The 12,637-nt window shown below is 40.1% G+C and overlaps 3 protein-coding genes across 3 annotated transcripts in view; 2 read left to right on the top strand and 1 right to left on the bottom strand.

Moving 5' to 3' along the window:
• Nucleotides 1-12,637, top strand: part of LOC110674004 (cell cycle checkpoint protein RAD1-like) — a 110,128-nt gene that overhangs the window by 19,205 nt on the left and 78,286 nt on the right. The gene's annotated exons all lie outside the window — the stretch shown is intronic.
• LOC110678000 (ribonuclease P protein subunit p21) lies at nucleotides 3-12,097 on the top strand. Its single transcript, XM_021850296.1, has 2 exons — nucleotides 3-403; nucleotides 10,870-12,097. The coding sequence occupies exons 1-2, from the start codon at nucleotides 105-107 to the stop codon at nucleotides 11,096-11,098; spliced, it is 528 nt and encodes a 175-aa protein (XP_021705988.1). The 5' UTR covers nucleotides 3-104; the 3' UTR covers nucleotides 11,099-12,097.
• Nucleotides 11,390-12,637, bottom strand: part of LOC5572320 (3'-5' ssDNA/RNA exonuclease TatD) — a 61,243-nt gene continuing 59,995 nt past the window's right edge. Inside the window, exon 4 of the mRNA XM_001653945.2 lies at nucleotides 11,390-12,630. Coding sequence (XP_001653995.1) covers nucleotides 12,319-12,630 — 312 coding nt within the window. The 3' untranslated portion in view covers nucleotides 11,390-12,318. The remainder of the gene's footprint in view (nucleotides 12,631-12,637) is intronic.

The raw sequence follows: 12,637 nt of genomic DNA, 5'->3' as shown, positions 1-12,637 counted from the left end.
TTCTGCTGTCAAAATCAACAAAACTCGCAATCGAATCAAAACAAAATCTTCGCTTATCATGAAACAACATTGAATTTTCTATAAAATTACGATAAATTCTGAAAATGGTGCCAGTGGAAAAAAGTGCCAATGAAGGATCTAGTCACAAGCAGAAGAAATCCAAAGAAAAATCTCAAAACGGCAACGATAAACCCAAGAATGTGCTTCAACGTGGTGGCGGCAACCACTCGAACAACAATAACAACGGCAAAAAGCAGGCCCGGCTGTGCCCAGGGCGCGATACGTACGAGCGGATGAATTTCCTGTACCAGGCTTCGGCGCTGATGGCCGACTCCGTGCCGGCACTGTCCGGCAGCTACGGGAAGCTGATGAAGTCCATTGGGAAGAAGGCCACACTGCGGATGTGAGTAGCTTAATTTTATTTAGTTTTTTTAGGGGCTGCTGGTGGGGCAAGGTGAGCCTAGCGTTGTTGAATGTAAAAAAAAAAATGCTGAACATATTTTTCCACGATTATGATAAAATTTGTCATAGCTATATAAATTCTGGGAAAGTAAAAAGATTGAGTAATTATTCGATTCATGTTCAAGTGATTGAGGACTGGTTCACAAATCTTTGAAGATATTACCATCTAATTTACTTCATATTCAAATAATTTAGTTCAAGTTTCTATGTCTCAGGCTTATTTCTTTTTTTTTATAACAGTACCATTCAAAACATTGGAAATCAATATTGTAAAATTACCTGGTAAACCGGGAATTATCAGTGAATTTTATTAAACTTGGAAAATAAAACCTGGAATTCTTGATGAATTCCGGCAAGAATCAGGGAAATAGTTTTGAATCAGTAATACATGGTAGAATATGTCCTTTTTATGACACAAAAGCCCTTCAATAAAAAAAAATCGAATACGCCGCTATCAAAATGCAACTTTTAATGTTCAGTCGTCTTAGTTTTTAGTCATTTTTCTTTATTCAGCATGAAACACAAGGAAGTAGAAAATTTGGGTGTCGTTCATGAGCAATCTATTATTTTTTTTTTGCGTGTTCACAAAAATAATCAACTTTCTAGGAAAATAGCAAAAATTGCTCCAGAGATTCCTTCTGGAATACTTTCATCAACTCTTCGAGGGTTTTTTTTTTACAGAATTTGGTACAGAAAATCCAAGAGCACTGGAGCTCCCTCCCCTTGGTTATGCGACCTTGCCGCGATGGGAGGGCATAATCCATTAGCCCATATGATGGAAACCAAAGGCGTAACCTGTAGTGGTGGTATCACATTTTGGCACTTTTTGCTTAAAGCCGCGTCATAATTCATATGGCATAGACGCAATAATATCTCGGATGTGATCCAACGGACATTCTGCGTCATTGATAGAATTGATGCCCATTTCAAATAATTAATCTATTCGAAGTGGACATTAATACTATTGGTGACGTTCAGTTTGCCTTTTGCTAACCAGAATGATCCGTAGCCACTCTTACTATTAGCTAGTTAGATACATCGTTATCATATACGACGTAGGGAATACATAGGAACTCTTAGGAAAATGACTAGTAGATTCACTGAGTAGAAATAAGTGGCGACAATCTTATTTTAATATGGTTTTTACATTGCCATAATAAGAAATACCTCTTTTGTAACAGCGGTATAAATAATCTAATTCCAGCTTCATTTTCGCAAAATTTACAAGTAGAAAGTAGGCGTTGTGAAGCATTGCATTTGCCACCAAAAAGTGAATCATGTAGGAGACTGTAATAGAAGCCTAAGGTAACTTTACTCTTCAATATTCACTATAAAATGACTATGGAAAGTAAGACGCTGAGATCGATCATTAGGGTACACTTGCTAGTTTCGAAAAATTGTTGAACAGACAAGGAAAGCGACTTTTTTCTTTAAGGATATATGAACGTAATGACCAATAAACACTTTTAACAACAAAAAATAAAATTAACTAGAACTACTACTAAACAGCCTAATTTTGTTAAAACTTGACGACAATTGACATTTAAGACTCTAATCTTACGTAAAAGACAGGAGTAATCAGAATAGCACTTGAATGACAAATTATTCAAAACCATTTCGACTAGACAGTATTAGTAATGACACTACTACACAACTATTTCAAACAAATTCTGATGGAGCTGCTGATTTTCACAATGCTTCCTTTTCTCAGAAGCAAGAGAATATGTTCACTTTTCAAAAACTACCACGTCACAATACTAATAAAAAAAAACAGTGTTCATGTGGGCGCCATTGCCTAGTCCGTCTGAGTATTGGTCCTGGTAGAGGGGAAACTTGGCAAAAGCCAGACCGAGGGTTCAGCCTTGACAAGTTAAGCTGTCAGGCAGCTCCAACTGAATACCATACAAAAAAAAAAAAAAAGAAAATCCAAGAGCACTGGAGCCAGTGCCGGATTTGAGCTTCGGGGGGCCCGGGTCAGATCTCTTTACGGGGGCCCTGGTACAAAATGCTTAGTATTATGAAAATAAAATATACGGAAAACTCCCAAAAAATGTAATAATATTCGAATTTGACTATACATTTTTTTACAATTTTGCTGGAGATATTTCCATATAATGAACATGAACGACAGTCGTTATTGAAGCAATAAGCAAATCGTTAAGTAGTTTATTTTGTTGTGTAGACATTAGACATTTTCTGATTTCCTACCATTATTGTTGAAAAAATGGTTTGTATCGCGACTGGATAAAACAATATGCTTCGGACAACTAACAACTTCATCAATTAACAATATAAGTCTTCCTCAAGGCTCAAGTCTTAGTTACTTTCTTTATAATTTTAATGTTCCCGATATTAACAACAGTTTGGAAGAACTTTGCACACTAAGATAACTAGCGAATGAAGTTGGGCTAGTAATTTAGAAAAGCATAATTGTACAGAAATGCTGTAGATTTGGGTCAAACTTATAATATATTCTGAACTTTTAGTAAAAATTGCAATATTCAACCAAATTTTGTGGATTTGGGTCAAAATTGTAGTAAATTCTATGCTCTTAGTAAAAATTGCTTTATTACAACAAAATCATGAAACTAATAATACAAATTATTAAAATCTGGCACAAATGGAAACAAGAGAATCTATGAATTATCGAGTTTCTTTGTCTCAAGATTATTCCAGGGCATAGAGCACTGAAATTTTGGCAGCATCTGTCCAAACAGTTTGCCTTTATTAACCCACGAAAAAGATATAACCTTAATGATTTTCATTAGTGAATAGAAGGATTTTCATTGGAACTGAAAATTTGAAACATAAATCGTGAATTTGCTACTCATTTTAAAATTCCATAATCTTCTGTTATAATATCTCTGTAAGAAATCGTATCGAATTTACATTTCAAATCATTAATATAAAAAATCATTCATTTGTTAGTAGTTCACATTTGTCACTTCTCGGGGGGCCCCCTTCACCGGGGGGCCCGGGGCATTTGCCCCCTCGGCACCCCCCCAAATCCGGGCCTGACTGGAGCTATCACTTCCAGTAATTTTCACAAAGACTACTCTGAAAAGAATCCTAGCAATTGTACCGGGAATTTCTTCAGATGTTTTTTTATCGATTTTTCCTCTGATTCCAACAGTTGTTACTTCTAGGAGATTTCCCATAGATCCGACAGGAGGTCTTGCACAAAGGTTTATTCTAGAGTTTTTGATTCCCAACTGATTCCCTACATAATCTTGAAATGCTAACCCCCAGAAAATTGGGAAGCTTTTTGCCAGACGCTGTAAAAGCCTCTTTCCAGAAGCTGGGATATTCAGCCGCTTGGAAAGGTTTCGTCCAGAAGCTTGGAAAGCTTCCTCCCAGAGGCTTGGAAAGCTTTCTTCCAGAAGCTTGGAAAGCTTTCTTCCAGAAGCTTGGAAAGCTTCCTTCCAGAAGCTGGGAAAGCTTTCGTTCAGAAGCTTGAAAAACTTCCTTCCAGAAGTATGGGAAGCTTCATCCCAAAAGCTTGGAAAGTTTCCTTCCAGAAGCTTGGAAAGCTTCCTACTTGCTCCTCCAGAAGCTTGGAAAGCTTCCTTCCAGATACTTGATAAGCTTCCGTCCATAGGCTTAAAAAGCTTCTTTCAAGAACCTTGGAAAGCTTTCTTCCAGAGGCTTGAAAAGCCTGTATCTATAGGCTTGGAAACAGAAGCTTGGGAAGCTTCTTTCTACAAACTATAGAAAGAAAAAAAAAACATTCCAGAAGCTGAGCAAGAATCCTTTTGAAATCATAAAAAGCTTTCCTCCAGAAAATAGAATAGATTTTGTCTATAAAAGAGAAAACCTATCACCAGGAGCTGAGAGAACTTCCATTTAGAAGATTGAAAAACTTCTCCCAATGAAACTTTTTCCATGTGCTTGAAAAGCTTCTTTCCAGATGTTTGGATACCTCCTCCCAAAACCTTGAAAAACTTCCTTCCAGAAGCTTGAAAAGCTTCCTTCCAGAAGCTTGAAAAGCTTCCTTCCAGAAGCTTGAAAAGCTTTCTTCCAGAAGCTTGAATAGCTTCCTTCCAGAAGCTTGAATAGCTTCCTTCCAGAAGCTTGGAAAGCTTCCTTCCAGAAGCTTGGAAAGCTTCCTTCCAGAAGCTTGAGAAGCTTCCTTCCAGAAGCTTGAGAAGCTTCCTTCCAGAAGCTTGAGAAGCTTCCTTCCAGAAGCTTGAGAAGCTTCCTTCCAGAAGCTTGAAAAGCTTCCTTCCAGAAGCTTCAAAAGCTTCCTTCCAGAAGCTTGAAAAACTTCTTTCCAGAAGCTTGAAAAGCTTTCTTCCTGATGCTTGGAAAGCTTCTTTCCAGAATTAGGGGACGGACCTGGTGTAGTGGTTAGAACACACGCCTCGCACGCCTTGGACCTGGGATCGAATCCCATCCCCAAGATAGTCACTAAACAATTCAGTGACGACTTCCTTCGGAAGGGAAGTAAAGCTGTTGGTTTCGAGATGAACTAGCCCAGGGCTAAAAATCTCTTTAATAAAGATAGAAAAAAAAAATTCCAGAAGGTTGAAAAGCTTTCTTCCAGAACCTTGAAAAGCTTACTTCCAGAAGCATAAAAAACTTCCTTCTAGAAACTGTAAAGTATCCTTCTGAAAACAAAAAAAAAACCCTTTTCAAGAACCTGGGAAACAATCTTTTTGAAAGCATAAAAAGCTTTCTTCCAGAAGCTTTTAAAGCTTAGACCCAGTAGCTTTTAAAGCTTTGACCCAGAAGCTGGAAAAGCTTTCGTTCGGAAGCTTGAAAAACTGCCTTCCAGAAGTATGGGCTTAGGCTTAGGAAGCTTCCTTCCAGAAGCTTGATAAGCTTTCTTCCAGAAGCTTGATAAGCTTTCTTCCAGAAGCTTGAAAAGCTTCCTTCCAGAAGCTTAAAAAGCTTCCTTCCAGAAGCTTGAAAAGCTTCCTTCCAGAAGCTTGAAAAGCTTCCTTCCAGAAGCTTGAGAAGCTTCCTTCCAGAAGCTTGAGAAGCTTCCTTCCAGAAGCTTGAGAAGCTTCCTTCCAGAAGCTTGAGAAGCTTCCTTCCAGAAGCTTGAGAAGCTTCCTTCCAGAAGCTTGAGAAGCTTCCTTCCAGAAGCTTGAGAAGCTTCCTTCCAGAAGCTTGAGAAGCTTCCTTCCAAAAGCTTAAGAAGCTTCCTTCCGGTGAAGATGAATCGAAGCCAAAGTTCAAATTTTCAAGAGCACGGATCTGGAGAACCAAACATCCGTTTGAGCTGAAAACCTAATCGATTGGTCACCACCAGCTAGTGACCAATCGATTAAGCTTTCAGCTTGAACGGATGTTTGGTTCTCCATATCCGTGCTCTTGAAAATTTGAACTTTGGCTTCGATTTATTTTCACCTTCCAGAAGCTTGAGAAGCTTCCTTCCAGAAGCTTGAGAAGCTTCCTTCCAGAAGCTTGGAAAGCTTCCTTCCAGAAGCTTGGAAAGCTTCCTTCCAGAAGCTTGGAAAGCTTCCTTCCAGAAGCTTGGAAAGCTTCCTTCCAGAAGCTTGGAAAGCTTCCTTCCAGAAGCTTGGAAAGCTTCCTTCCAGAAGCTTGGAAAGCTTCCTTCCAGAAGCTTGGAAAGCTTCCTTCCAGAAGCTTGGAAAGCTTCCTTCCAGAAGCTTGGAAAGCTTCCTTCCAGAAGCTTGGAAAGCTTCCTTCCAGAAGCTTGGAAAGCTTCCTTCCAGAAGCTTGGAAAGCTTCCTTCCAGAAGCTTGGAAAGCTTCCTTCCAGAAGCTTGGAAAGCTTCCTTCCAGAAGCTTGGAAAGCTTCCTTCCAGAAGCTTGGAAAGCTTCCTTCCAGAAGCTTGGAAAGCTTCCTTCCAGTCCAGAAGCTTGGAAAGCTTCCTTCCAGAAGCTTGGAAAGCTTCCTTCCAGAAGCTTGGAAAGCTTCCTTCCAGAAGCTTGGAAAGCTTCCTTCCAGAAGCTTGGAAAGCTTCCTTCCAGAAGCTTGGAAAGCTTCCTTCCAGAAGCTTGGAAAGCTTCCTTCCAGAAGCTTGGAAAGCTTCCTTCCAGAAGCTTGGAAAGCTTCCTTCCAGAAGCTTGGAAAGCTTCCTTCCAGAAGCTTGGAAAGCTTCCTTCCAGAAGCTTGGAAAGCTTCCTTCCAGAAGCTTGGAAAGCTTCCTTCCAGAAGCTTGGAAAGCTTCCTTCCAGAAGCTTGGAAAGCTTCCTTCCAGAAGCTTGGAAAGCTTCCTTCCAGAAGCTTGGAAAGCTTCCTTCCAGAAGCTTGGAAAGCTTCCTTCCAGAAGCTTGGAAAGCTTCCTTCCAGAAGCTTGGAAAGCTTCCTTCCCTTCCAGAAGCTTGGAAAGCTTCCTTCCAGAAGCTTGGAAAGCTTCCTTCCAGAAGCTTGGAAAGCTTCCTTCCAGAAGCTTGGAAAGCTTCCTTCCAGAAGCTTGGAAAGCTTCCTTCCAGAAGCTTGGAAAGCTTCCTTCCAGAAGCTTGGAAAGCTTCCTTCCAGAAGCTTGGAAAGCTTCCTTCCAGAAGCTTGGAAAGCTTCCTTCCAGAAGCTTGGAAAGCTTCCTTCCAGAAGCTTGGAAAGCTTCCTTCCAGAAGCTTGGAAAGCTTCCTTCCAGAAGCTTGGAAAGCTTCCTTCCAGAAGCTTGGAAAGCTTCCTTCCAGAAGCTTGGAAAGCTTCCTTCCAGAAGCTTGGAAAGCTTCCTTCCAGAAGCTTGGAAAGCTTCCTTCCAGAAGCTTGGAAAGCTTCCTTCCAGAAGCTTGGAAAGCTTCCTTCCAGAAGCTTGGAAAGCTTCCTTCCAGAAGCTTGGAAAGCTTCCTTCCAGAAGCTTGGAAAGCTTCCTTCCAGAAGCTTGGAAAGCTTCCTTCCAGAAGCTTGGAAAGCTTCCTTCCAGAAGCTTGGAAAGCTTCCTTCCAGAAGCTTGGAAAGCTTCCTTCCAGAAGCTTGGAAAGCTTCCTTCCAGAAGCTTGGAAAGCTTCCTTCCAGAAGCTTGGAAAGCTTCCTTCCAGAAGCTTGGAAAGCTTCCTTCCAGAAGCTTGGAAAGCTTCCTTCCAGAAGCTTGGAAAGCTTCCTTCCAGAAGCTTGGAAAGCTTCCTTCCAGAAGCTTGGAAAGCTTCCAGCTGGAATTCCCAGAAGCTTGGAAAGCTTCCTTCCAGAAGCTTGGAAAGCTTCCTTCCAGAAGCTTGGAAAGCTTCCTTCCAGAAGCTTGGAAAGCTTCCTTCCAGAAGCTTGGAAAGCTTCCTTCCAGAAGCTTGGAAAGCTTCCTTCCAGAAGCTTGGAAAGCTTCCTTCCAGAAGCTTGGAAAGCTTCCTTCCAGAAGCTTGGAAAGCTTCCTTCCAGAAGCTTGGAAAGCTTCCTTCCAGAAGCTTGGAAAGCTTCCTTCCAGAAGCTTGGAAAGCTTCCTTCCAGAAGCTTGGAAAGCTTCCTTCCAGAAGCTTGGAAAGCTTCCTTCCAGAAGCTTGGAAAGCTTCCTTCCAGAAGCTTGGAAAGCTTCCTTCCAGAAGCTTGGAAAGCTTCCTTCCAGAAGCTTGGAAAGCTTCCTTCCAGAAGCTTGGAAAGCTTCCTTCCAGAAGCTTGGAAAGCTTCCTTCCAGAAGCTTGGAAAGCTTCCTTCCAGAAGCTTGGAAAGCTTCCTTCCAGAAGCTTGGAAAGCTTCCTTCCAGAAGCTTGGAAAGCTTCCTTCCAGAAGCTTGGAAAGCTTCCTTCCAGAAGCTTGGAAAGCTTCCTTCCAGAAGCTTGGAAAGCTTCCTTCCAGAAGCTTGGAAAGCTTCCTTCCAGAAGCTTGGAAAGCTTCCTTCCAGAAGCTTGGAATCCAGAAGCTTGGAAAGCTTCCTTCCAGAAGCTTGGAAAGCTTCCTTCCAGAAGCTTGGAAAGCTTCCTTCCAGAAGCTTGGAAAGCTTCCTTCCAGAAGCTTGGAAAGCTTCCTTCCAGAAGCTTGGAAAGCTTCCTTCCAGAAGCTTGGAAAGCTTCCTTCCAGAAGCTTGGAAAGCTTCCTTCCAGAAGCTTGGAAAGCTTCCTTCCAGATGCTTGGAAAGCTTCCTTCCAGATGCTTGGAAAGCTTCCTTCCAGAAGCTTGGAAAGCTTCCTTCCAGAAGCTTGGAAAGCTTCCTTCCAGAAGCTTGGAAAGCTTCCTTCCAGAAGCTTGGAAAGCTTCCTTCCAGAAGCTTGGAAAGCTTCCTTCCAGAAGCTTGGAAAGCTTCCTTCCAGAAGCTTGGAAAGCTTCCTTCCAGAAGCTTGGAAAGCTTCCTTCCAGAAGTTTGGGAAGCTTCCTTCCATAAGCTTGGAAAGTTTCCTTTCAGATACTTGATAAGCTTCCCTCCTTAGGCTTGAAAAGCTTGTTTCAAGGAAAAAGCTTTTCAAGCCTATGGGAAGCTTCGTTCCAGAGACTTGAAAAGCCTGAATCCATAGGTTTGGAAAGCTTCCTTCCAAAAGCTTGGAAAGCTTCATTCCAGAAGCTTGGAAAGCTTCCTTCCAGAAGCTTGGAAAGCTTCCTTCTAGAAACTGTAAAGTATCCTTCTAGAAACATAAAAAAAACCTTTCAAGAAGCTGGCAAAAATCTCTTTGAAAGCATAAAATGTTTTCTACCAGAAGCTTGGAAAGCTTTTTTCCAGAAGCTTTAAAAGCTTCTTTCTAGAAACTGTTAAGTATCCTTCTAGAAACAGGAAAAACCCTTTCCAGAAGCTAGGAAAAATCCTTTTGAAAACACAACAATTTTCCTTTAGAAAATAAGAAAAAAAACCTATCACCAGAAGCTGAGAGAACTTCGCTTTCGCTCTTGTTTCCAGAAGCTTGGAAAGCTTTTTTCCGGAAGCTTGGAAACCTTTTATCCAGAAGCTTGGAAACTTTGAAATCTCTCCATCACGAAGCTTTCTTCGAAACATAAGAAAACCTCTCTTCAGTAGCTTGAAATACTTTCCTTCAGAAGGATGGCAAGTTTCCCCCGTAAAAGCTTCGAAAATGCTTGATGCTTAAAAAACAAGTTCCCTTAAGGTGAAACAGTTTGGAATATAACTTCTAAAATTGCACTAAAACTTCTAAGGCACTTATCTCGCAAAGGCTGCATCTAACAACAGTGCATTTTTTGTTTTGGCTTTGTGCACTTGTAGACTTGTGACCATACTCGCGTTTTCAAAGGCACTAAACTGGAGAAATAGTAGGCAAACGTTCCTAGGAAAACGCGAGTATGGTCACAAGTCGGCCATTGTGACGGACATCTTTGGATTCGAAAATGTTTCACCTTAAGTTAGCAAAGCTTCTCCCCTTAGAAACTTAGACAGCTTCCCATCAGAAAATTGGGAAGCTTCCAATCACAAACTTTGGATACCCATATAAGTGGGGAAAGCTTCCTTTCAGAAACATCGAAGAGTCCCCGCAGAAGCGCATACGGGTTCACTCCAGAAGACAATTAAAAAGTATCAGAGTGGGTTGCAACTTTGCAGAGTGGCCACCGAACCGGGAAAAACGGGAAAAGCGGGAAAAAGACGGGAATTCGATTTCACCGGGAAAAAGACGGGAAAACCGGGAATTTGAGATAGTCACCGAATGAACATTTTCATGCTATAAATCTACAACCCAGAAATCCTGGAAAATTATTATGTTTGAGTATAGCATATAACAGTATTTCAAGCATAATTCTTCAATCCGACGTATCTAACATTTGGATGGATTCGAGAAAAATGCGATGCAATATATTGTAAAGCATTTTAAATCCTATTTAAAATGTTTTGCATTTTTTCTATTGTTGTGTCTTGTACAAGTTGAAATGTATGACTCGTGCTGCAAAAATCATCATTTTGCAACTATTAAATAACTATTAATTCTTTTCATTACTGCCATGGATATTATTTTTTGAACTTTTTCCTAACTGTTTTGACTCAATGTTTTGAATCAAAGTTTAATCATTATTTTATAAGATTTTGGCACTCAAACGAGTTCGAAAATTGAATATTTATACCACAATCAAGTCGAATATGTATTCTTGAAAATATCCTTCATTTATTAAAGTATTATTCATAAAAGTATTAGAGTCATTCTTTAACAAATCGACTAAGAGTTGAATAAATAAGGTAGAGATACGTGCTTCTACACATGTGGCTTTGTTTCATTTTCGCCTTCAATTGACTTGCTTTAGAGGACCCTTCATTTTCATGAAAAAAAATTGAAAGAATAAAATTGAATTGAAGGCATTATCAGGAAAATTAAGTATAATTAACAAAATAAAAAACCGTGAAAATTCTGGAAATTTTACCGGGAAAACCGGGAAAAAAGCGGGAATTTCAAAACGGAAATTTGGTGGCCACCCTGCTTTGGAATGGATTGATAAATTTGATAAACTGGGATAAAGTATAACTATAGCTGGACTGAGATCGTTCAAAATAGTTTAGAAATATGTTAAGGAAACTTTGTTTTACTCGAACATGTAGACGTCAGTCATTCCTAATTGAATTCTTCTCTAATTCAGCGAACCTGCCATTAAGCGAACACTATGCGTTAGATGCGGAGTCACTCTAATGCCTGCCACGACTGCCGAATACCGAGAAACTTCCCAGGGCAATCTAAACTTCGTGGAAGTAACGTGCAACGTTTGCCACTTTAGGAAGCGATACCGAAACTGGAAAGGCCACAAAATCCATTTGGATGATCCGAAATCCGTGGTGGAGACTTTATCTTTCGAAAACAAGACTGAATAAACTAAAATTCTTTTTTTTATAAAAATATACTCCTTTTATTTCAATCTCAATAATTTACACGATGAATACAGAGTGTCGCATACTCAAACCTTTACAGTAGGATAAACATTATGGCACTTTTCTCCTATAATTACACTTTTCTGGTCACCATTCAACGCAAATATTTATAACTGAGTGAGTAACAATCACTTGAAATAAATTCCTTCTAAACAATTTTAGAACTAACCATCTAACGATACAACTTATAGCAACACATGATAAGAGCACTCTATCTTCTAGGCATTATTATCGTAGCCAGAGCAGGTAATAAGATTGCTTTCTTTTCTACGGTTTTTTTTTTCTTCAGAATATCCCTACTATACATAAGCACTTAAAAGAACGCCTTGCGTTAGGATTTGCACGGCTAAGAACCTGGTCGTTTCCCGAGAAGCGGCCCTTTGGCAAGGAATGTGTAGGTGTGTTTGTCTGTGAAACGAATTGCCTATATACTAAGCTGAAATTTTTTCCCTGATCGAATGCCATTTCTCTGGAAACGAGCAGTGTTCTTCCGACTCTCTTCTCTGGTCGTCTAATTCTCGCGAGATTAGTACACATGGTTTGGATGACGTCACTATCTTTCTACATCTGCTTATTATGCTTTTGATTTTTTTTCTAATGTTTTAGTATCTTCAGTCTTTAGCTTTACATATAGAACATAAATTCAAATTAACACAATTCGTTTTGCTGATGCTTACTACTAACAATACAACTAGGCGCATTAAGCTTAAATTTACGTCGAACAAAACAATATGAACAATATTATGTACCTACAGATGTAATTCTTAGAAATTTTGAACATTTCCGCAATCCTTTGTGTGGTGTGGAAATTTTCGAAACTTTCTATCGTCCGTATGTGCTGCATATCTTAACAGTGGCTCTTTGAGCAGCCGTGAGAATCAACTAATTAGAACATTAAATATTAAGATACATTAACGTTATCATCAGGCAAGACTTAAATAGGTGTAAATCAACAATCGTATGCAGGTTTGGGTGTGTTCTAGGAATATAAAATCGCGTAATAAAAATAATTTTCATGCTAACATGTTTCGATAGGAGTAGTGAAATCATTTTACTTCATAATAGGATAAAATCATATATTTAGGAAAATGTCGTTTTCGTTTCAGAGCTCATTGTCGTTTTTTTGTTTGTTCAGTACTTAATCGTTTGGGAAGTCCCCATCTTCATTGGGACAACCCGAATAGCTTGAGTGCATTGAATGCCGTGGCCAGTCCAACGTCTTCGGGTTTCTTTTGCATAAAGGCGGCAATCATTTCGACGATGGCTGGCAGGCTGCACGGTTCGTTACGTTGGAAGGTACAGTAGCGGTGCAGATACAGCAGAGATCTTTCGGTAAGGCCGGTTTTTACGTGCTGTGGCAACTTGGAAGCCCGGGTGTTGGGATACATGAAGGGCGAGTCGGTTTCCACTAGAAGGCGCTCCAAAGGGAGCCGGCCATCTTCGAGCAGTTTTCGCACGCCGGTGTCGGATTTGTCCTGTAAA

This window comes from Aedes aegypti, chromosome 3, assembly GCF_002204515.2.
Source record: "Aedes aegypti strain LVP_AGWG chromosome 3, AaegL5.0 Primary Assembly, whole genome shotgun sequence".
In the NCBI taxonomy this organism is placed as follows: domain Eukaryota; kingdom Metazoa; phylum Arthropoda; class Insecta; order Diptera; family Culicidae; genus Aedes; species Aedes aegypti.
This window is presented reverse-complemented; position numbering and strand designations above follow the sequence as displayed.